General features: G+C 36.4%; 2 protein-coding genes across 2 annotated transcripts; both read left to right on the top strand.

Annotated features, from left to right (window-relative positions):
• Nucleotides 1–2,304: 2,304 nt before the first annotated feature.
• LOC129940276 (uncharacterized) lies at nucleotides 2,305–11,177 on the top strand. Its single transcript, XM_056048563.1, has 9 exons — nucleotides 2,305–2,436; nucleotides 2,498–2,671; nucleotides 2,735–2,982; nucleotides 3,263–3,407; nucleotides 3,463–3,595; nucleotides 3,793–4,034; nucleotides 4,106–4,283; nucleotides 4,370–4,728; nucleotides 10,782–11,177. The coding sequence occupies exons 1-9, from the start codon at nucleotides 2,374–2,376 to the stop codon at nucleotides 10,887–10,889; spliced, it is 1,650 nt and encodes a 549-aa protein (XP_055904538.1). The 5' UTR covers nucleotides 2,305–2,373; the 3' UTR covers nucleotides 10,890–11,177.
• Nucleotides 11,178–20,726: 9,549 nt separating this feature from the next.
• Nucleotides 20,727–22,014, top strand: LOC129938569 (phosducin-like protein). Its single transcript, XM_056046207.1, has one exon. It carries the CDS (start codon nucleotides 20,854–20,856, stop codon nucleotides 21,676–21,678), a length of 825 nt encoding a protein of 274 aa, XP_055902182.1. The 5' UTR covers nucleotides 20,727–20,853; the 3' UTR covers nucleotides 21,679–22,014.
• The last annotated feature ends 1,705 nt before the right edge of the window (nucleotides 22,015–23,719 follow it).

Below are 23,719 nucleotides of genomic sequence, written 5' to 3'. Positions count from 1 at the left end.
CACATTACGACAGATTTTGGAAAAACCCAGGAACTTCAAATCGACAACCACCAACTCTTTATTTATTCTCGGACACAACGTCACTATAGACAGCTATAACTTTAAAGTATAGTTAAGGACTTTGTCTACCTAGACAAAAGAATAAAAGTCCAAAGACTTAGATGGTTAGGTCATGTAGAGCGAATCAAAATCAACGCTAAAGCCTGGAATCTGGTGTCGCATACTGGCAGGAAAGACCAACTTGGCGTGTGAAACTGGAGACAGATAGATAGGCCCAGGTTCATCCCTCTCTGTAGCGCAACCTTATGTAAGCACTAAATATTAAATTTTTTTACAAAAAACGCTTTTATAAAGGGTGATTTTTTAGCTATTATCTTTTTGGCAACACTAGTTTAAACAGCTAACCCACGTTTCGTGTTTTGTTTTACTGTCAAACACCTTCAGTTTGGTCTATAATTTAACCATGAATCGTCTTACAAACGAACAACGCTTGTAAATTATTGAATTGTATTATTAAAATGCGTGCTCTGTTAAGAAAGTTCACCGCGCGCTTTTTTCATGTTATGTTCATAAGTAGCTATTCGCTGCCAAAACGCTTACGTAGACTGTGAACTGAAGAAAATATCGCAGCTGTATGTATATGCAGCTGCCTCTGTTACTTAACAACGTGGACAATTTTGCGAAAGAATTTAGGTGTGATGCCTTTCAAAATACAGCTGGTGCAAGAATTGAAGCTCAACGACCTACTGCAACATACAATTTTTGGTGAATGGTCTCTTGGAAAGTTGGCCGAAGATCAACTTTTTTTGCCGAAAAATTGTGTTCAGCGACGAAGCTGATGGTTGTCTCAATAAGTACTCAAATATACAGAATTTTCGATCTTGGAGTAAATATCAGCCAAAAACATTGCAACCCAAAAGAGTCACAGTTTAGTGCGGTTTATGGGCTGTTGGCATCATTGGACCGTACTTGTTCAAAGATGATGCGAATCGTAAAGTAACTGTCAATGGTGAGAGCTTGACTTGCATGACATGTGGTTTCAACAAGACGGTGCCACATGCTACACAGCACAAGCAACAATGGACTTATTGAGAGGTAAGTTTGGTGAACATTTTATTTCACGTTCGGGACCGGTCAATTGGCCGTCTAGATCGTGCGATTTAACGCCTTAAGACTATTTTTTCTGTGGTCCGCTTCAATTGACACGTTTGAAGACAACATTGAAATATTTATTCCTGAAATACCGGCCGAAATGTTTGACGGAGTATGCCGAAATTGGACTAAGCGGATGGACCATTTGAGGCGGAGTCAAGGTCATCTTTTGCATGAAATCATCTTCAAACATTAAATTGTATGGACTACTTTCGATTCAAATAAAGTTTTTAGCATTTTTCTCAATTGTATATGTTTTTTTTTTAACTTTCTTATATGTAGCTTTTAAAAATAATCCTTAAACTTTGAATTAACTAACTGACAAAATTAGCTATTCAAAGACTAATAAGGTTCGGCTTCTGTAAAGCTATACAAATATGATCAGCTAACATTTCCACAAAAGAAAGCTTGACTTCATTGGAATTGGAAGACAATTTGTTTGACAGCTACTAGAAACTTCTAATATTATAATTTTCTTAGTTATGAATTCGGAGGGTCAGAGAACTTTAAGGGACTTCATTTGCTTTCAACTACATTCCTTGAAAGCGAAATAAAATCAATTTTTAAGTTTTTATTAATTTCAAACTTGGAAGTTTAACAACAACATTATTACCTACAAAATACATTTTTACACAGGTTACAAGTCCATCAGAAGTTGTGTTTTATATGAGATTTACACAAAACTATTAATAAGATTGTGAACTTACTACAGAGAGATTTTTCTTACCTTACTTTCCAGTCCATCCAATGAAGTTCCCTTTATTGGAAGGAAATTCTTGGCAGCTGGACAATGAGCTACTGGAATTTTGCCTTACTTGCAAGTTTCTTAATATGAAATTATATTTTATATACATATATAGCTTAGATGCTAGCAAAACAAATTTCGAACTAATTACTAACTTTTCTAACACAACTTTTAACCTTGTTAGTTGGAATTGAGGCAAACAAAAGTTGTGTTTTAAGTTTTAATTTGAACTTCGCGTGCATTTTGTTGGAATAGTAGAAAAAAGTATTTGCGTGTAAACAATATGCTTTAAAAATAACATCTTCAGTCAAATACTCGTATTGTGTTACCTAGATGCAAATGACCTGTTTATTATTTTCCTTAGATACGGAAATAAGTTGTAGAGGTATAAATAAATTTGCCGTATAGCTCCACGATAAATTAGATTTTTTTATTAAATTTATAAATTTTGTTATATTTTTGAAATAAAACAAAAAATGAGTACATCAAGTAAAAGTGGACTACTCCCAACACCTCAGAGACGTATTCCAAGAAAGAAAGTAAGTCAAATTAAATACTATTTTAACTTATCCTAACATCCTGTCAATTGTTTCTCTTTAGCCAGTTAAACCGGAAACACTTTTGCCAACCAAGTACGTAGTCAAACCGATAACATTAACCCTTCGACCATTTGGAGGATTGTACAATCCATATGCAAAAGGATGTTCAGTTCTTTGTAATCATCCAGCACCAAGTGCAGTTCGAAATTATATAAACAAACTGAAAAGCAATTTGGTAGGTTTTCTAAAGACTAAAAACAACAGCTTTTAAAATATTTGCGTTTTCCACTTCTATAAGGTATCTGAAAATAAGAATAATTCATCCCAAAACAGGGAACAATTTGAATCGGAAACTGATAATATTCCAGAAGATTTATTTCGTCGTTACACTGACACCGATTCAAGGCCATTGACACCTTCACCAACTGTAACGAGTGTTCGAACTCGAAACAGTACTGGTTCATTTTTGAACAATAGACGTTGTATTACGCCGGAGTTGAGAAAAAATGAAATAAGCAAGAGGAAGAAGATTATTCTTGATTTGAGGTAAATATTTATTCAATACTTTTATAAGCACAGAACAGATAAGTTTCAACTTAGCAGAACTTCATTCTTTGATCGAAAAGTTATGAGTTGGATAATTTGACGTTAGTTAAAAGTTGATAAGTTGTGACAAATAAGATTTATGTTTTTCGATGTTTTACTGACTTGATGAAAAATATAGAACAAATTGTTTCCACATTAACATTTTAATCGGTGAATATTGTTTTGCTATGTTGACACTTATGATATTTGTACAAAAACCTTAAATTTCCGAAAAATTTAGACGAAGTCACAGTCAAGAAACATTGTATTGGAAACCAACTTCGGATTTATCACAAAGTGCTTTGACTGAAGCTGATAATGAAGAAAAAAAAGTAGTGGTCGAGAAGAAAGTAAAGAAGCAAAAATCTGATGACATTAGACCAAAAGTGAGTCAGTATCAATTTTATAAAATTCGGACTTAGTACAAGTTTTTTAATTTAGACTCCTGCAACAATACCAGAAGAGTTTCAAGAAGATTCCAAAAAACCACCAATATCTTGCATAAATGAACATGACATTGCTGACGATGATGCGAGACGAGGAAAAAAGAGAAAGAAGATAAAACCACAACCTGGTGAGAGACTCAACAAAAAAAATCAATTTATTTCTAATTTCAATCTGTCAAATTCTCAATCGAACTCTCTCTCTGATGTTTTCCATTGGGAAAAATAGATTGATTTATCTTCAATGGAAAATCAAATTCTTTAATATTCTGTTCACTGAAACTCTTGCGACACATATTTTAACATTTTAACTGTCCAATTTTTGTAGCAACTACGACATTCCACCTTAGTGAAGATCCTGAAACGCAAGTAGCTACTTTGGGCCCCGATTCATTAAATCCAAGTACCCGTCCATCTCTTATACCAAATGCAATAAATCTCTTACCAAGCAAGGAAAAGCGAGAAAGTGAACCAGTTTTGCTTAAGGGCAGTTTTCTTACCGACGAAGCATTTGAAGCTCTTAAAACTGAACTTGACATTGACACTATTGAAAACACTTTTGACAGATATGTAAGTTTGGATACGATGTTATGAGTTTTTAAAAAAATTACATTAAAATGAAATTTAAATTAATACACTAGCTTAATAGAGCCATGAGAGAAGCTTATAAGTATATACCAGTAAAAGCCAAGGAAAACAAAACTAAGCCTAATTATGAATGTGAAAAACTATATTTTGAGACGCATTCGAAAATGCCGAGGAAATTTTCGAAATCTTCGACTAGATTCGAAGTTCCTCTTGATATGAAAACTTTGGAAGGTAAGACGCAGAAAGCTAAATGTTCAATATATTTGATATAGCCTCGTAAAATGACTTGATATCTTTTTCTTCTTTTTATTTTGCAGATATGTCAGTTTTTGAATACTTAAGCAAATTCGTTTGGGTTTCAAGACAGCGAAAGCAGCTTTATAAAAAAGTTTTTGTCAAACATTTGGTTCAAGTGGAAGAACCAGAAGAGACTGAAGAAAATGAAGTAGCAATTAACGTTGAATATGTTGAAAGAAAAATGTCTGCAAAGCATCTAACTGAAGCCCTTACAGAAGTGTTAGATTTTTATGGAACAGAAAAGAATATTAGCAAAATTTTAAGACTTATTGCTGTAGAAGAAGATCAAGAGTTAAATTTTCGTTCATGGTGTGGTATAGTATCGTTTAGTGAACGATTAGCTTTGGATGATGTCAATCCTTCAGACTCAAGCGATGAGGTAAGTTTTCTAATGCAAATGAAAGCTAGTTTTTGGTTTATTTACACACACTTTTTAGGTCTACTACTGTAATTTTAATGCCACGAGCTTTGTGTTTTTTTAAAAATCTGGGTTGGTTATGTGTTAACCGAAACATTCAGTGTTTTTGGACTTAAAACAGAATTTAATCATCAAGTGCCATTGAAAATATAAAATCGTAGCTCTTAATATTACAGATATTGACAGATATTTAGTAAAATGAAACTGAGCTAAACATTTGTTGTCAAAGTTCCATACAAAAGAGATGAGATGATCTTCAAAAGTTGTCTAGATCTGGTCCTTATACCTCAGCGATGAAGAGAAGTAAAGGTAGTTTTCATTCCCAAGGCGGGCAAATACTCACATGCCAACCCTAAAGATCTAAAACCTATTAGCCTATCCTCATTCATTCTCAAAACTCTGGAACGATTGATTAATATCCAAGTACGTAATGGCATTGATAAGAGACTATCGATGTCTCAGCATGCTTACTGCAAAGGGAAATCGGTAGAAACAGCCTTGCACACTCTGGTAAGAACTATCGAATACTCCCTTGAGCAAAAGGAATATACTATGGTGGCCTTCCTGGATATAGAAGGCGCTTTCAAGAACGTTGACACATTCGCTATCACTTCTGCTATAATATGACGACCCTAAACGTCGAATACCCACTCTGTGAGTCGATTAATCTTTATGCTAAAAAGCAGGATCATCAACTCTAAGATGGGGGATTTTTGTACGAAAAGGTCTGTCGGTAGAGGCACTCTGCAAGGTGGTGTTCTTTCCCATCTCCTGTGGAACGTAGTGGTTAGCAAACTGCTAATATCCCTTGAGAGGGAAAGCTACAGAGTGATTGCCTATGCCGATGATGTTGCTATCGCCGTCACAGGAGAACATCCTAATATATTGGGAGACCTCCTCCAAATCTCACTCAATATGCTCACTAGATGGGCTGATCACTGCGAACTTAGTAATAATCCTGAAAAAAATAGACCTCGTCCTTTTTACACTTAAATACAAGATCCCAGTAATTGTACCTCCTTCAATAAAAGGTGCACCACTAATTTTTACCAATGGAGCCAAATATCTTGGTCTGGTATTGGCCAAAAAATGAAGTTGGAAATCAAAGCTACAGCAGATCTTTTCCTTTGCAAGAAAGCCATAGGACGCAAATGGGGTTTTCAACCTCACATACCCTACTGGCTATATACACATCGGTCATCCGACCAATACTTATGTACGGGGTTGCAGTATGGTGGACTGCACTGCGGGGAAAGTCGCATACTACGACAAACTCAGCAGAGTCCAACGCACTGCATGTATCTGCATAAGCGGGGCATTGAGCACCACACCCTCAGCAGTGTTTGACACTCTCCTCCATCTTATACTCCTCGACATCTTCAGTAAACAAGTGGTAGCAAGTACAGCTATAAGACTCAACGCCTCATCTCAATGGACCAACAGCAATGTGGGCCACTTCAACATTTTAAACCTCTTTGATTCTATACCAAAGAACATAGGTTAGGTTAGGTTGGAGTGGCTGTCCAGATATCATTGACACACGTAGACCTCAAGGGTCCATTGTGATACCACTAATGAGGTTACTGATGGGAGAGTAATGAATTTAAACAAACCATTTTGTACTTTTAATAAAGTTAGAGAGACGTTTTGTGTCAATCGTTGCCAGTTCACTGGTATTATCGAAGAAGGGATTACCGAGAAAGTAATTCCTTCTAATGGAGAGTGCTGGACATGTACATAGAAGGTGTTGGACTGTTTCCTCTTCCTCCTCGTCCATGCAGCTTCTACAGAAGTCATTTGTGTAGACCCCTAGCCTCAGAGCATGTCTACCTATGAGGCAGTGTCCCGTTATTACTCCAATTGTAGAGCTTATACTTTGTCTGCTTAGTGATATCAAGCCTTTTGACCGTTTTAAGTCAATACTTGGCCATATTTGCTTGGTTGCCAGGCAGGTGGTGCTTTGTGACCATCTAGTATTTGTTGTTTCTAAAGCATATTGCTTGAGAAGATATTTGCATGTAGCAAGTGGTGTTCCTATGTTATGTTTTTGTCTAACATAAGGCAGAAGTGTTCCGTTTTTGGCGAGCTCATCGGCTTTGCAATTTCCCGGAATGTCTCTGTGGCCCGGCATCCAAATGAGGTGAATGTTAAACTGTTCCTTCATCTCCTTCAGAGATGATTGACAATCGTGGACTGTTCGAGAGTTTGTGGAGACAGACGCGAGAGATTTAAGAGCGGCTTGGCTGTCCGAGAAGATTCGTATATCCTTGCAAGATATAACGTTTTCTTTGAGCCAGGATAGTGCTTCTTTAATCGCCATTACTTCTGCCTGGAATACACTACATTGATTGGGAAGTCTATAGGATAGACTGAGATTCATTTGTTCTGAAAAGATACCACTTCCAACTCCGTGATCGGTCTTTGAACCGTCAGTATAGAAGTGTACCGCATCGTCTTCCAGGGGTCCCTCTTCTTCCCAGGAGGATCTTGAAGGGATGGACACATGGAATCTTTTACCAAATACCATTTTTGGGGTGGTATAGTCTAATCGATCTGGGATAGATCTGAAATTGTCTAGAATAGTTGTATGTCCAGTATTGTTACTGGTCCATTGAGAGGTGGCTCTAAGCCTTACACATGAGTTGGCAGCCACCTTTTTAGAGAAGATGTCAAGTGGTGTTAGGTTTAAAAGCACTTCCAGTGCTGCGGTTGGTGTTGTGCGGATTGCTCCTGTGATGCACATACCTGCTGACCGCTGGACTTTAATGAGTTTATTTAGATTTACCATCTTATCCAGTGCGGTCCACCATACGACGCGTCGTCGCGACGGCTCCATAAATGAGTATCGGCCTGATTACCGAAGTGTATAGCCAGTGGGTTATTTTTGGGGAGAAGCCCCATTTTGATCCTATGGCCTTTTTACAAGTAAAAAGCGCTACAGTAGCCTTTTTGAGAGAACTTGGGGGTGCTTCCCAGATACGGATATCGCAACGTCATCAGCGTAGGCAATCACCTTGAAACCTTCTGTTTCCAATGTTGTAAGTAAGTCGTTTACTACCATGTTCCATAAAAGAGGCGAAAGGACTCCACCTTGGGGAGTGCCCCGATTCACCGATCTGGTGGTAGTAAAACTTCTCATGTTAGAAATTATTGTCCTGCTTTTGAGCATGAGACTTATAAGATCTATGAGTGACTTCTCTAATTTCAGCTTATCCATTGCTGTTGTGATCGCCTGGTAACTGACGTTGTTGAAAGCTCCTTCAATATCTAGGAACGCTACCAGGTTATATTCTTTGTATTCGAGGGAATGTTCAATAGTACGTACCAGTGAGTGAAGTGCTGATTCTACTGATTTTCCCTTAGAGTAAGCATGTTGAGCTGTGGAAATGAGACATGGTTTTAAATTATGTCTGATATAAATTTCAATCAATCTTTCCAAGGTTTTAAGAAGGAAGGATGATAGGCTGATTGGTCGTAGATCTTTAGGGTTAACGTGTGAGGGTTTCCCTGCTTTGGGAATGAAGACTACTTTTGCCATTCTCCAGGCTTTGGGAATATATCTCAACCTTACACAGCTTGTCAGAATGATTTCCAATGGTGGAATAATCATGTCCGAGCATTTTTGTAGTTCGGCCGGAATGATTCCATCTGGTCCTGGAGATTTATATGGATCAAAGCTGTCTATGGCCCATTGCAGTTTTTCCCGCGTTATTAGATCAACTAAATCGTTTGTAGAAGCTTGAGACTCTGATGTTAAGTCGTTGAGTATGTTAGAACTACCTGGAAAGTGGGTGTCTAATAACAGATTAAGAGATTCTTCATCTGTAATAGTCCACGTGCCTGCTTCTGTCTTTAAAGCACTAGGTATTGTTGGACTTTTTGAGAGAATTTTCCTGAGTCTTGAGGCTTCTGAAGTATTTTCTATTTTACCACAAAAATTTCTCCAAGAAGACCTCTTACTCTTTCTTAATTCTTTTTTATATTGCTTTAGAGCTTGTTTGTATAAGTCCCAGTCAGAAGGAGATCTAGTGTACTTAGATCTGTTGAAGAGTTTACGACAGCTCTTTCTGAATGGTTCTAATTCTTTATGCCACCAATGAGGTTTCTTTTTACCCTTTAAAATGGTTACAGGGCATGAAGATCTCATTGATTAATTTAAGGCTTCGGTGAGATGATTTACAGAAAGGTCTAGTTCATCTTTACTGGAGGAGCTTTTAAGAAGGTTGTGATTAAGCAGTTGTGCTAGTACCTCCCTATAACGCTCCCAGTTTGTATTCCGGTGATTTCAAAATCCCGTAGATGTATTTTCTACATCTTTGAGCTCAAACTGAATGTATTTGTGGTCAGAGAAGGAATTCTCTTTTGAGACATGCCAGTTTGAAATCATATTGTGGATCGAGTCAGAGGTAAGTGTAATATCAAGTACCTCTTTCCTATTTTTGGTTACAAAAGTGGGTTCATTACCAATATTACTTATGAGTAGGTTAGTGCTTAGTAAATAATCAAATAAGTACTCACCTCTCTCATTTATATCAGAGCTACCCCATACCGTGTGATGGGCGTTAGCGTCTGAACCAATTAGGAGACCAACTTTTTTCGATTGAGCGTCCGCAATTGCCTTCCTCAAGGTGTTTCCTGGAATTGGGCTGTCGTGGCCAAGGTAGGAGGATATGAGCCAGTAGGTGGCTTTATCCGTTGTTAGGACAGCGGTGGTGGTGTCCTTGTCGCTGTAATTGGGGAGTAAAAATATGTTTAAGTCATTTTTTACTAACATGCATGACCTTGGTTCACCTTTCTCCGATGCATACAATATTTTATAGCCAGGAGTCGTGAGACCTCTGATGATGGAGTTTGAGACCCACGGCTCCTGTATTAAGACGATGTCTTCCTTGTTCATATGCAGTCGGAGTATCAGGTTGTTCGTGGCCATGATGGCGTGATGATACCAAAGAACATAGATGACACAGTTTCAAAACCCCAATTTGGAAAAAACTTCCAGGTATCCAGAGATGAATGGGAAGACAAAAAACTCCTAGATGACAAAAGCATCCATTTTTATACAGATGGATTCAAGACAAATGAGGGAATTGGTACTCGTAGTAATGTGTGTACTCAGAAAAGCTTAATCTAAGCATCTCATTCCGCCTCCCTAATCATTGTAGCGTCTTCCAAGCGGAAATTTAAGCGATCAAAGGTGTCCTCTTTTGGCTAAAAGAAAACGTGATATCAACTTCTAATATCCGCTTCTTCTCTGACAGTCAGGCTGCTATTAAATCTCATGACGGTGTCTTAACCAAATCTCAAACGGCCCTCGATTGTCGATTGTCTCTTATGAATATGTCAACATTCACCTCTATTGGGTCCAGGGCCACAGAGATATCACAGAAAACTGTAGAGCTGAACAGTCATACCTTTTCACCTGAAAGGGAGAAGATAGGTATACCGTAAGCTTCTGATAAAAGAAACAGCTGTTACGATAACAAACTCTAGGTGGCACAATTTACCAACATGCACAGCAACAAAACTCATATGGCTTTTACTGGCCCTAAAGCGCTCTAAAGACTTGCTATCTCAAAGTAGACTTCATATAAGCTCCCTTATAGGTGTCCTTACGTTACACTGTCTTATAGACAGACACGCAATACGACTTGGTGTACCCTCAAATGACTTCTGCAGGAGCTGTATGGATAGGGAAGAAGAGAAAACAATCTCTCACCTTTTCTGCACTTTCCCTGCTCTTTCACTAAGACGCAGACTTCATCTGGAAGACAACCTTTTTAATAATCCCAGTGATCTGGCTAGTAAGGATATCAAATATCTTCTTCGCTTTATAAAAAGCTCAAAATGGTTCGACTAGTAAGAAGTAATTCTCTAGATTCATGTGGTATCACAATGGGCCTTTCTTTTGGCCTAAGTGTGTGGGTTCTGTATCCGCAGCCACTTTAACCTATTCTAACCTAACCTCCACACAAAAACCAGGACTGTAAAAATGACTAACATTTTTTTATTTTCAGTTGGAGAAAGCAGATTTCACAAGTATGCAGCAGCGATCAGAGGCATATAACATACCCGACAAGCTGAGAGAAGTTTTTGAAATCATTCGAAAGGGACATTTGATTTGAGATGATTGTAACTCCAAATTATTTTTTAAATGCATTTTTCAATAATATGTCATAAAATTAATCAAACAGTTCCACTAACTTGTGTTTCCTGTAGTGTATCCACATATGCACCGCCACTGTCCAATAAATGAACGTTTGAAATGCGAATCGAGTATGTTAGTCATATCATAACATTAACTTTCCACTTGATTTTCACTCAATAGTTATAAAATCCTTATTAATATAATTTAAACAATAGAAAAATAGAATTATTTTTAATATGAAATTGAACGTATAGAAACTAAGAAAAAAAATAAGACAATAGTATGTAAGGAACGAATTCAATGAAAATAAAACAGAGTCAAAACAATATTCATATTGAGCTTTTACTTTGAACCTTTCGGCGAGCTAACTCGGCCTAACATTTAAGCGTGGAGCGCTTACACCAACAATAGGGAAATCGCTTTTAACACACTTCATTCCATCCTTTTAATTTCTAATGACAGCTTTCTGTCAGAAAGGAGCAGACAATTATATCTTTCATTACTTTTCGTCATTGGAATTTTAAGACAATTTGGTGTAGCGAACATTGAAAATATATTATATCTTAATATATAAAAATTCAGTGTCATATGTATGTTCCCAGTGAACTTTTCACCAAGTCAACCGATTTCGGTGAAAGTTGGCAATTTATGTGTAATTTGGTCTAACTTAAGATATAGAATAGTTTATATTTCCATTAATGGTCTAAATTGTATGTATGTTGCATTAATATATAAAAATCTAGTGTCATTATGTATGTTCCCAGTGAACTCTTCACCAAGTCAACCGATTTCGATGAAAGTTGGCATTTTATGTGTAATTTGGTCTAACTTAAGATATAGGATAGTTTATATTTCGAGTAATGGTCTAAATTGTTTACATATATGTTGCAAATGAAAAATACTTAATATAAAATCTACTGTTCTAATTATATATGATCATTATGTTTTCGGAAATATATTTTGACTTTGAAATAAAACTCAGCTGATCCCAAAGTTACCATCGGTGAGATGGACAAAATATGTAAGTATTGCCAAGCGTTAAAATTTCGCAATGAAACACCTGGCATGTGTTGTGCATCCGGAAAAGTTGTATTGCCATTACTTCCTACTCCACCTGAACCCTTGAAATCACTACTTTCTGACATTTCAAATGATTCAAAATTATTTTTGCGTAAGACACAAAAGTTTAATTCTTGCTTTCAAATTACATCATTTGGAGCATCTAAAATTTGCGATCTCTCATCTGATGGTCGTAATTTTGAAACAATATTTAAAACACAGGGCCAAGTGTACTATAAAATTGGATCATTGATGCCAATGCCAAATGAAGGTACTAAATTTCTCCAAATCTACTTCATGGGCAGTTGTGCCAACTCGAAAATTATAATTTTATTGAACAAGCAGAAGAGAGAGCAATTGTAGTATTGTTGGAAATATTTTAAGAGAACCGTAATCATCTGGTTCAACTGTTCAAAAGAGTATTACCACAATTGAAAAATGACAATTATGAAATTGTCATCAAAGCTGACAAAGTACCATCAGGAGAGCACGCTGGCAGATTCAATGCGCCAACCGTAGATGAAGTTGCTATTATTATGGTCGGTGATCCAGTTGACAACAGATCTATTAAAATTACACAACGAGATAATACAGTGAGTGGAATTTCAGATATACACCGTTTGTACGACGCACTCCAATACCCATTGATATTCTGGTAAGGACAAGATGAATATCACATCAATATCAAACAGTGTGATCCAATCAATGGTAATGAATTAAGTAAAAAAGTTAGTTCAATGAATTACTACGCGCTTCGATTAATGATTAGATATAATCAGAACAATTATATTCTTCGATATCGTCAGTTGTATGACGAAGAAAAAAATGTATAAAATCTGATTATGTTGGCTGTTGATGCTAAACAAAGTGGTTTCTTTTTCTTGGATGCACCAGGTGGAACGGGTAAAACATTTTTGATATCGTTGATCCTTGCGAAAGTACGGTCACAAGAGAAAATTGCATTAGCAATTGCATCATCAGGCATAGCTGCTACTCTGTTAGGTGGTGGTCGAACAGCGCATTCTGCTTTTAAGTTACTAGATGTCCATAAAAATCCAAATGCTATGTGTAACATTAAGAAAAGGAGTGGAATGGCTACAGTGTTACAAAGGAGTTCAATCATAATTTGGGATGAGTGTACAATGGCTCATAAACATTCACTCGAAGCATTAAATAGAACTTTGCAGGATTTAAACAGTAATGACATCCTTTTTGGTGGAGCTATTCTATTATTATCTGGTGATTTTCGGCAAACATTGCCAGTGATTCCTCGCTCTACTTTTGCTGCAGATTGCCAGACAATTTCTGTACTGTTGTTGAAACTAAAAATGATCTGATCGAGAGTGATGTAGATCTAATTAACTACCAGATACAACAATTATTACCAGGCGATATAATTTCGTTTAAGTCAATCGACGCTACTGTCGATGAAGACGAGGCAGTGAATTTTCCAATTGAATTTTTAAATTCTTTAGACATATCAGGAATGCCACAACACAATCTTCGGTTAAAAATTGGATCACCGATTATTCTTCTGCGTAATTTGAACCCCCCTAAACTATGCAACGGTACACGTTTGGTAATCAAAAAAATCACCGGAAAAAAGTTTAAAGGAGAAATCGTTCTGTTACCACGCATTCCAATGATACCGTCAGATTCTCCAATACCTGTCAAAAGACTGCAATTTCCTATCCGTTTAGCTTTCGCGATGACTATTAACAAATTACAAGGACAAACAATGTCTATTTGCGGCTTAGACTTAGAGAATCCATGTTTCTCTCATGGGCAATTATACGTTGCCTGTTCACGTGTAGGGAGACCATCGAGTTTATTTGTGTTGACAAAAGACAGGCTGACGAAAAATATTGTTCATCGATTGGCACTTCAGTAAACTTTAACTGTGATTTTATTTAATTTATGTTAAGCATAGTAAATTAGTGTTCAATATTATCTATTAAATCCTTCCTTAATTACTGAGCCACAGCAACGCGTGGTCGGGTCTGCTAGTAGTATATATAAATTCGGCGAATAAACATTTTGTTGGCAAAAAATTATAGACTATGGACTTTCATGAGGAACACGGAATTATAAAATCACGAATTTTGAGGTGGAACTAGTACAATATTCAGATCATTTGCCAACTGTCATGTCTTTTAACATCGGATCGAATGCTATTGAGGAAAGTTTACTCCTAAAGTTGATGCCAAAACTGCGCTGGAATAGTCCAAAAGAAAATATCTACAAGAACAATTTGGATATGATTTTGGGAACAAATGAATGTAGTGAACTGGAAAATATTGGAGAGAGAGAAGCAGCTTTATGTTAGAACACTTATGATTTCTAGAGAACAGCAGATAAAATAAATGGATAGGTTTATAACATTAATAGAAATCTCAACCTTAAAAGCACACTTCTGTGAACTACTCAACCAATCGGATGTACGAGGTGATACAATACAGTTTGCGCCACCTGCTTTTGAAAACTTACTTTTAGATGGAACCTTGAAGGTTGAGATTTGTGCATCAATTAAGCGTTTTAAAGATGGTAAATCACTGAGTCGGATGGCGTAGCATACTTGTGGAGTTTTATAACAACGGCACGATTGAGCTCATACAAAATAAGAAACATTTTTTAATAACACTTTTAAAGTGAGTTTAAAGAAGCAATTATATTTCCTATCTATAAAAAAGGCTGCACAAGGGACTCTACACGAACTATAGAAGATCATCGTACAAGATATTTACATGGATATTGCAAGATCGACTTAGCTTAGTCAAAAAAACTTCTCAAGGAATCTCAAGCTGGTTCTAGACCAGGATATTCCACCATAGACAAATTCTTTGTTCTCAGAAGCATTGTCAATTACGTTTTAAACCAAAATCAGAAATAACGAGTATATGGTTTCTTCAACTCATTAATTTTGAAGTTAAATGGAATAAGGAGGTCATTCAAGTTTGGGCGAGTTTTCCAGAATCTGTATCTGAGAACTTCAGCAGCTGTATTTAATGCAGAAAACATTTTGAAATGGTTTGTTACATGAAGAGGAGTAAGGCAAGGTTGTATGTTACGCCCAAGTACATTATTGTGCCATAAATTTTCAACTAGAACCTCCAACATTTCTGATAAAAAAAAAATTGTTTAGAAAATCAAACAGCAAAATTATTTCTTTCGTTTTCTAAACTTTTTTGATATTACGTTATAATTATTGGAAACAAAATATAATGTAATATAACGACTGCTTATCTTATGGGCATAGGAGCAATAAAGTTATTAATAACAATTTTTGGAATGTCATTCCACCGCCTTTGAATTCCAGCGAATAGGCCACTTTTGTGTTAAAAACAATATTGCTCCCAATTCTTCTCTTCACAATTTTCCACAGGTTCACTATAGGTTTTTTGTCTAAGGATTGGTCTGGCCATGGTAAAACCTTAATCTTTTTTCTATAATCCACTTTGTGGCCAACTTCGACTTGTGTTCGGGATCATTATTGTGTTGGAACATATATTTTCCAATAAATATAAGAGAGCATGGTGTTACAATGGATGTCTACAGTCTTTAGACTTCATTATCATTATGCCCTTCACTTGTCGAATTGGCCCGATTCCTTGGCCAGAAAAGCAGCCCAGACCCAAAATTGAACCACCTTCATGTTGGACAGTGTCTTTTGGATTTAACCTCTCATTTCTTGGATTCCTGATATGTTATTTTTCACCCGATCCGTGAATATTGAACTTTGATTCGTCATAAAACAAGACCGGTTTTTATTTTTGGGGACTCCAATTAAGATAAGTTTTTGCAAAAGCCAAACGAGCTTTCACATTTTTTTTTAAATAAATGGCTTTTTTGCTATCTGAACACCACGCAATCCGGCCTGCAGTTTGTGGCGTCTGATAATTGATGGGTCAATGGGTAACTTAAGTTTAATGTTTGATTTCCTGGATGATGCCGTGGGGTTTCTTCGGAAGAAATTTGTTATTTTTCAATCATCTTTTGCTGTGGTTCTTCGAGACCTTCCTCGTCTATGATGGCATAACACCTTTCTACTTTTGATGATTCTACAAATACTTGATTTATGAATAAAATATTCATTTGAAATTTCTTTTTGTAATGCTCTTTTTTTAAATCATTCAAAATACTGGATTTTACATCCGATGAATATTTATTTAAAAGAATTTAACGTTAAAAATTGTTTTATCGATCAAGTCGTGGCTAAAACTAACTGAACAAATCTAGCTACACGTACGCATAAACTTACCAACCTCAAAATAAACCAGATTAATTATCAAAATGGGACGAACAGAGAAATGGCTACTAGTTGCAAATGTTTTGCACAGCTGAAATCATTATTATTTTTCTAAAAGACGTGCATTTGTAGAATTCGCTGTGGATCAGTCAGTGCTCTAAGATTATGACCAGTAATTCTGAAGCAATACAAATAATTTGATTGAAACAACTTTTAATATACGAATGTTCATATTTTTGATAGGTGGTGATAGTTGCAAAGGTTTCGCACAGTACTGTATATTTACTCTTTTTATTGATGATATCACTAATTGTTTGCCAAAAGGGTGAAATATGTTGAAACTTTCATAATAGCTCTTCTTTTCGTGGATGTTAAAGTCTTGTATATATTAAAGTAGTTGTCAATCTGAAAAAGTCAAAAGTAATGGTTTTTTGAAGAGTAAAACACAACAGTATTTCACAGATAAATTCGCAAAAAGCAAAAGAAATAACTGGATCTCCTATTTGGAATAGCGGTAAAAACATTCTCCGATCACATGCTGTTATAGGTCTTGTTTAAGCTAAGAACATGTCGTTACGAAACAGCGTTTTCAGCGTTTTTCAGTGCAGTATAAAGAGACAGATAGATTTGCTGGTAACCACAGAAGTTTCAGAGAACAACAACCTATGAACACTCGTAACTTTCATAAAAATGTAGCTTGTCGAAAAACGTTTCAAAGAAAGTACATTACAAATAAGCAAAGGTGGTTCCATAGAAAGTGTTTGGAAGCAAGACATCTTTCTTTTGCGTACCTTAAGTTACTCAGAATGTCAGACAAAATTAACTTTAAAGTCTTGTATGCATCTGCAAACAAAAAATACAAAGAGCATTTTAAGCTTAAAAGTGAAATTTCGACCTCAGAAATATTGAAACAGCAAACAAGCCTTAAAACATATTTTTCAAGTATTTTTAACACAACTGAAATATTGCCTCCAATTCAATATGCAAACCCTTTAATAGCTGATGAAATTCTTGATGCTCCAATTACTCAATCCGAAGTTAAAGTAGCTACACAAAACTCTAAAGATGGGAAAGCTCCTGGGGAGGACAGAATAATTTTTGAATTTTATAAACATCTTACCCCCGAATTTCTACAACTCCTTACTATCAGATTCAACAAAATTTTTAAGACGGCCAAGCAACGCTCCTGCATTTTATTTTTAAACATTACGAAAAAACTTTTTTGGTTCAGTATTGTATGCTAGGTTAAACAATTGGATTGAAAGCAAGGACATTTTGACTGAGTTTTAAGCAGGGTTTAGAAGAAATCACTGAACAATCGTCAAAATATTATCTTTTGTAAATATAGCTGAAATCTACAAGAAGAATGGCAAAAAGCTTTTTCATCGACTTTCGGGCAGTATTCCACTCTCTTCTACAAGCTTTACAATTATGGAATCTCTTCAAAAACAATAGCAGTCATCAGAGCAATGTACGTATATACAAAAAAAAACGTGGCACGAGTGTTGGATGGAAAACAATTTTCCAATGAATTTCAGACCTCAATGGGAGTTACGCAAGGAATCGTTTTAAATTCGCTACTGTTCAGTCTATACATAAACGATATAATAAACTCAGTGAGAGACGGTATGGTGCTTAGTGGAAAATCCATTCCTGGTTTCATGCATGCTGACGATATAGTCTTCCTGACCGAATCTATAGACAGATTGTAGCTGATGATGAAAAGTATTATTGCAAAGTGTGGAACTTATCAGTTAAATTATCAAAGTACAAAATAATGATGTTTAGAAGCGGTGAAGGCAGGTCGTAGGTGACACTATTAATTCCAGAGGAGTATGCATAGGTGAGTGGTATAAAATTGCTCAACAACTTTTTCAATATCAACTGAAGGTAACCTTTCTTCGCTTAGTTCGAAATTTGATGGTTTTTTAATGAAAATCTGAAAAAGAATGTACGATCAATAACTTGAGGAAACGGAATCATCATTATATAGACATTACTGCATTAACCACTTTTTCGAAAAAAGACTTACTTCTTGGCCGACCACACCATAGGCAAAACCAATACGATCTTTAAAGTTAGAGTTGAACTCCTCAGCTTAAACTTTGTTCCTCATCGTCCAGATCTTCCCCTATGGTGTGATCTATGCAACCAAAGAGAACGTGAAGTCGTTTTCCTTTTTTTGGATGTTTGTCCAATTCTGCAAGAGATAGAAATAACATTGCTATAAGCTGCGCAGGTTTGGGGAAGTAAGAAATATGAAACGATAGAGAAACGTTAAGTTATACAAATTTTTTTATACAACTATGAGTGCGAAACAGCCAGGAAAATAGTTATAAATTACTCAATATTTTTCGGAAAAAGGAAAACCACGAAGCAAAAGAGAACTATCTACGAGCTCAAAAAGAATATAAAACTATTTGCAGAAGGAGTAAGTACACACACAACAATCAGCTTGACCTTAAAATAAGCAGTGTAAAAGACAGTAAAGAATGGTCGAAGTTGGCAAAGGAAATACGTAACCAAGACCATCAAATTTTCCCTCAAATTTCCGCTCCTGAGTTTAGAACATATTATTATAGTTCACTTCTTAACCCAAATCAAACTGCAAATCAGATTTTGTTTGCACCTAACTTAATTCAATATGCCTTTAATTGTAGATGAAATTATAAGTATTCCAAAAAAAGTTAAACTAAACAAAGCATCAGGAGAGGACAGGGTTACCTATGAATTCTTCATACATGCAACAGAGGACTTCTTGGAGAAACTTGCAGCAGGATTTAATTGGATGTAGAATGACTGCAAAGTAGAAGAAGCCTTTGTGCAAACAAATATCTTTTCCTTATTTAAAAAAAGGGATACAAATCAATCGAGTAATTACAGGGGAATCTCCTTTATGAATTGTGTGGCCAAGATTATGATGGGAATTCTCAACGAGAGGTTGCACTCACGGGTGGAGGCAAATGATATACTTTCAGGCGGGCTTTAGGAAAAAATATTCGACTGTGGATAACATTTATAATCTGACATCAATCGTTCATATGAAGTTGGCACAAAAAAAGAAGGTGTATGCATTTTTTGTCGATCTGAAAGCTCCATCTGGTAAAATCTCAAGAAAATTGCTTGTATACAAACTACACACTATAGGAGTTTCGACAAAATTTGTAAACTTGATAGAAGCCATATACTCCAACTACTGTGTGCGACTTAAGGGAGAAAGAAAACGTCCAGCACTTCTTGGGCAGATGTGCGGGTTTAAAGGAATTTAGGGGGGCCTTCCTTGGGAAAGTTTGGTTAACAGAAGCGGAAATAATCCAGGTGCTCAATGAAGAACACAGCACCAGTTTTGAAGGACTTGCGAATTTTATCATGTAGCCTTACCATACCGAAATAAATTAGTGAGAGAATATAACTAGTAAAAAATGTTCTTAAAATAATCACCAAATTTTGATTTGTAACTAATTATTGTAGATGTTATTGTTTGTCAATGTCGTAAGTTTTGCATTTTTAACTTCAAAAGAAACTTAAAACCTTATTTAAAAATGTTAACTTTTAGATATTAAGTTGAAAATAAAAAACATTTTACTACTATTACCACTACAAATTATTTTACCACTACCACCAAATTCCGCCAATTGCGGTGATGTTAGAAACTGATATCTCACCACTTTATATTAAAGGTCTTAAGTTTCCAGTAGACTACATATAGAATTATCTTCAAATATCCAATGATCATCTCCTAAAAAGCAGAACTGCAAGTAATAATAGCAGGCCAAGCTGGTATAAGGACTGAATACAGCTAGCTGAAGCAGCCAACATGGAAATGCCGCAGAATGATTGCTTGAATTGGAAGTCTTCACTTTATCAAATGATTTCTACTACAGATAAGAAAAGTAGGACTGGGTTGCGCAGCTTAAGCAGAAGAATCAAAACATAACCTCAAACAAAAGAATTATTTTCATGATGCCAATACGACTGCATATATATCAACGATATTTAGATTTCGAGGTTAACTCCTTGGTCTTAACCTTATCCCCCAGCGGAAAGAATAACGATTTCTATCCGAGTTATGCGATTTGAAGGAAAGAAATGATATTAAACATTTTGTCGGTAAATGCCATGTGCTGCGAGAAAAAAAAGAAAAAGTATTTTTGGAAGAAATTTGTATAAGAAAAACTCACGATACAACATCTTAATATTGAAAAACATTCTGTATTGAGTTAAATACGTTTGAAGTTTTGATTAGTAGGAAATCATGAGTATTTTTGAATAACCTTTAATACTTAAATTATAAAAACCGTGTACTTAAATCTTTTTCGCAGCCATAATATTTTGGCTGAACAGTTTTGTGTTCACTTTGTGAAAACAACAAATTTTAAAATAACGAATCTTCGAATATTCCACGGTGGCCATACCCCTTAAGAATTCTACTACAATTCTATTTCACAAAATTAAACTCTTCCCTGTAAACCCATAAGGCTATAAATTTCTTGTCAAACATCTGCCACTTTTTGTTGACATTTCTCTCCGAACCGAATTCCGAAGGGCTTCGCCTATTTGAAAAAATCCATAATTTAATTTTAAATTTAATTAACAATCCATCAGCGGGTCCAAACTTTATTTAAATCCAATCTCAATGGCTACTCTAGAAGATAAATTATTGGGTGAGAAGCTGGAATACTACTGCAGTAGCAGTGAAGGTGAAGATAACGATGACGACGATAGTGGTGATAAACCATCCAAAGGTGGAGCTCCCAGCTCGCTATCATTAGATCAAGCACCGCCTGCACTCTCGCAAAATATGACCCATCGTGCAGCTACAAACACTGGCCCAAAGGGTGTAGTTCAAGATTGGCAAATCTACAAGCAATTGGAAGCTCAGAAGCGAGAAGAAAACGAGAAGCAACGATTGGAGTTGATGAAGAAACTAAGCCTTTCCGCAGCTACCTCAGCCGAAGATGAAGCTCGTAAGCGAGAGGAAGAACTGGAAGCTGAAATGGCCGAGCTTATGAGTGAGGATTTCCTTCAACAATTCCAAAAGAAACGAATGGCCGAAATGATGCAGCAATGTGGTCACTTGCAGAAATTCGGAAAAGTGCTCCATCTAACATCCCATGAAGAGTTCCTCAATGCCGTCGAGAAGGAAAATAAACACATTACAATTATAATCCACATCTACGATCGTACTCTACCTGCTTGTGCCACACTCAACAAATGCCTTGACACTCTGGCTGCCGACTATCAGGTGATTAAGTTTGCAAAGATTTGCAGCTCGGTTGCCGGCATGAGTCGTGACTTTAGGGCAAAAGGACTCCCGGCTCTCCTGGTTTACAAAGCAAATAGTCTAATTGGAAATTTTGTGCGCGTCACAGACGATTTGAGTGATGACTTTTTCCCGTCCGATTTAGAGAGCTTCCTAATTGAAAACGGTATGATTGTCGATAGGAATCTTTACAATTGATTCACAGCTTCTCAAATAAAGGAAAAACAACTCCGTTTGGACTACTGACAAAGGCGTCAAATCAAATTCTCGATTTACTTACTTATATATTTTATTTTTATTTTTTGTTCTAGGTATTAAGGTTGTAGTATTAAAAATAATACATATATATATAGAAAAGGCTACATGTATCGTGTGTAGCTGCATTTTCATTTTTCAAGAAAATATACAATTTACTAATATACACAAAATTAAAAGCATGAACAGGACATGCTTATGCGTATTATCGTCATAATTTATTATACACGAACTAAAATTCAAATAAAGGAATAAAATTGCTCAAAGGCAATAACCGATGAAAAATAGTCTTTTATTTCATACAAGGTGAAAAATGGGGTAAGGGTTTGTGAGTATTCAATTTGTATCAGATTCTCGATAAAACAATATTTTGTTTTGTATTGAATAGTCGAAGAAATCACTTACAATGATAATATGTAGAAAAAACACTATAAAGAACTTACTTGCTAAAAAATTCATAAAGAACACATAAACGTGCACTTAGCATCCTTCCATCCATTCCGAAATTTTAATCTAAATTAATTTTTCAAAAAAAAAAAAAGAAACTTTAAAAATGTTGTTCAAACTATCTTCAACTTGTTAGATAGTTTAAACACTCTGTAGATGGCTCCTCTGTTCCATATCGTGTTTATTCAGAGTTTCAGCAATATTTCTCTCTCGGTCCTTTTCTCTAGCTTATAGCAATCGTCACACTACGATCAGAAGCTCATAAGAAAATAATGCAATTAAAGCTTAACACACGCACAAAACTACAAAAAAAAAACATAATAAATATATCTATGGATATTTACTATGGTGACTGCTACCACGAAAACCAGCAGCACTTATTTGGATGCGGCTTTGTCATTGGAGCCAGACTTAGGCAAGAAGTCTTGAGCTATAGGTGTATCAGCGAGCGCCGCATGATCATCCGCATCAAGGCTAAATTCGGCAACATTAGCCTGATATGCGCGCACGTCCCCAAAGATGAGAAAGATGACAATACCAAAGATATGTTCTTCTAGCTCTTAGACAAAACATATTAGCAGTGTCCTAGCTACCATATTAAAATTGTCCTGGGAGATTTTAATGCCAAGCTAGGAAGGGAAGACATCTTTGGTGGAACAATCGGGAAAAACAGCCCGCACGACAACACTTCTGTCAACGGATTCAGGCTCATAGATTTTGCTACGCGTTTTCCACACCTCAACATCGTCAAAGGAACTTAGACTTCTCCAGATCAATCTACCGTCAACCAGATTAACCATATTGCGATCGACGCCAGACACGCTTCTAGCATAATGGATGTCCGAACCTTCCGAGGAGCTAATATCGTCTCGGACCACTACCTCGTTGTAACCAAGGTAGCACTTCGGGTTTCCAGACCCAAGGCAAAACAGGGAGGTGCTGGGAGAGGGTACGACGGACGTCCAACTGCTACAATCGCAAGAGATCGCCAAATATTTTTCCGACCGAGTTACAAGTGACCTCTCTCGAAGTCCTCTGCCGCCAACACAATGTACCGAAAACCAGTGGCAACATTGTCAAGATACAATCAGAGAAGCCGCCTCTGATGTGATGGGTTTCAAGCAGCCACCAACAAGGAACTCCTGGGTTGATGATTAATATGAGGAATGTCGGCAGGCAAATGCAGCCAAACAACAGGCACGCAAAGCGGCGCTGCATAATAGGATGAGAGCTGATCCTTAGCTCTATGAGCAGAAGAGGCGAGAGGAACGCCGACTTCTCAGAAGGAAAAAGAGAGGGCATGAGAAGCGTGCGGTCGAAGATGTTGAGAGGTTTAAAAACAGGAACGAAGTTTGAAAGTTTTATGAACAGGTGAAACGAAATTCACAGGTACATAAACCTAGAACCGAAGGCTGCAAAGACGAAAGTGGACACATCGTAGTGGAAACGCAGTCAATGCTGAGGATATGGAAGGACCACTTCTGCAGGCTGTATAACGGCGACGACGAACTAAATTACGCTGTCAGGGAGGATGATC

This window comes from Eupeodes corollae, chromosome 1, assembly GCF_945859685.1.
Source record: "Eupeodes corollae chromosome 1, idEupCoro1.1, whole genome shotgun sequence".
NCBI lineage: Eukaryota > Metazoa > Arthropoda > Insecta > Diptera > Syrphidae > Eupeodes > Eupeodes corollae.
This window is presented reverse-complemented; position numbering and strand designations above follow the sequence as displayed.

What these genes read in the sequence shown, in the direction of transcription:
- LOC129938569 (XM_056046207.1), top strand. Translation starts at nt 20,854, where the DNA reads ATGGCTACTCTAGAAGATAAATTATTGGGTGAGAAGCTGGAATACTAC.
- LOC129940276 (XM_056048563.1), top strand. Translation starts at nt 2,374, where the DNA reads ATGAGTACATCAAGTAAAAGTGGACTACTCCCAACACCTCAGAGACGT. An exon ending in GACGTATTCCAAGAAAGAAA is followed by an intron (nt 2,437 to 2,497) that starts GTAAGTCAAATT and finishes GTTTCTCTTTAG; the next exon opens with CCAGTTAAACCGGAAACACT. An exon ending in GAAGATAAAACCACAACCTG is followed by an intron (nt 3,596 to 3,792) that starts GTGAGAGACTCA and finishes CAATTTTTGTAG; the next exon opens with CAACTACGACATTCCACCTT.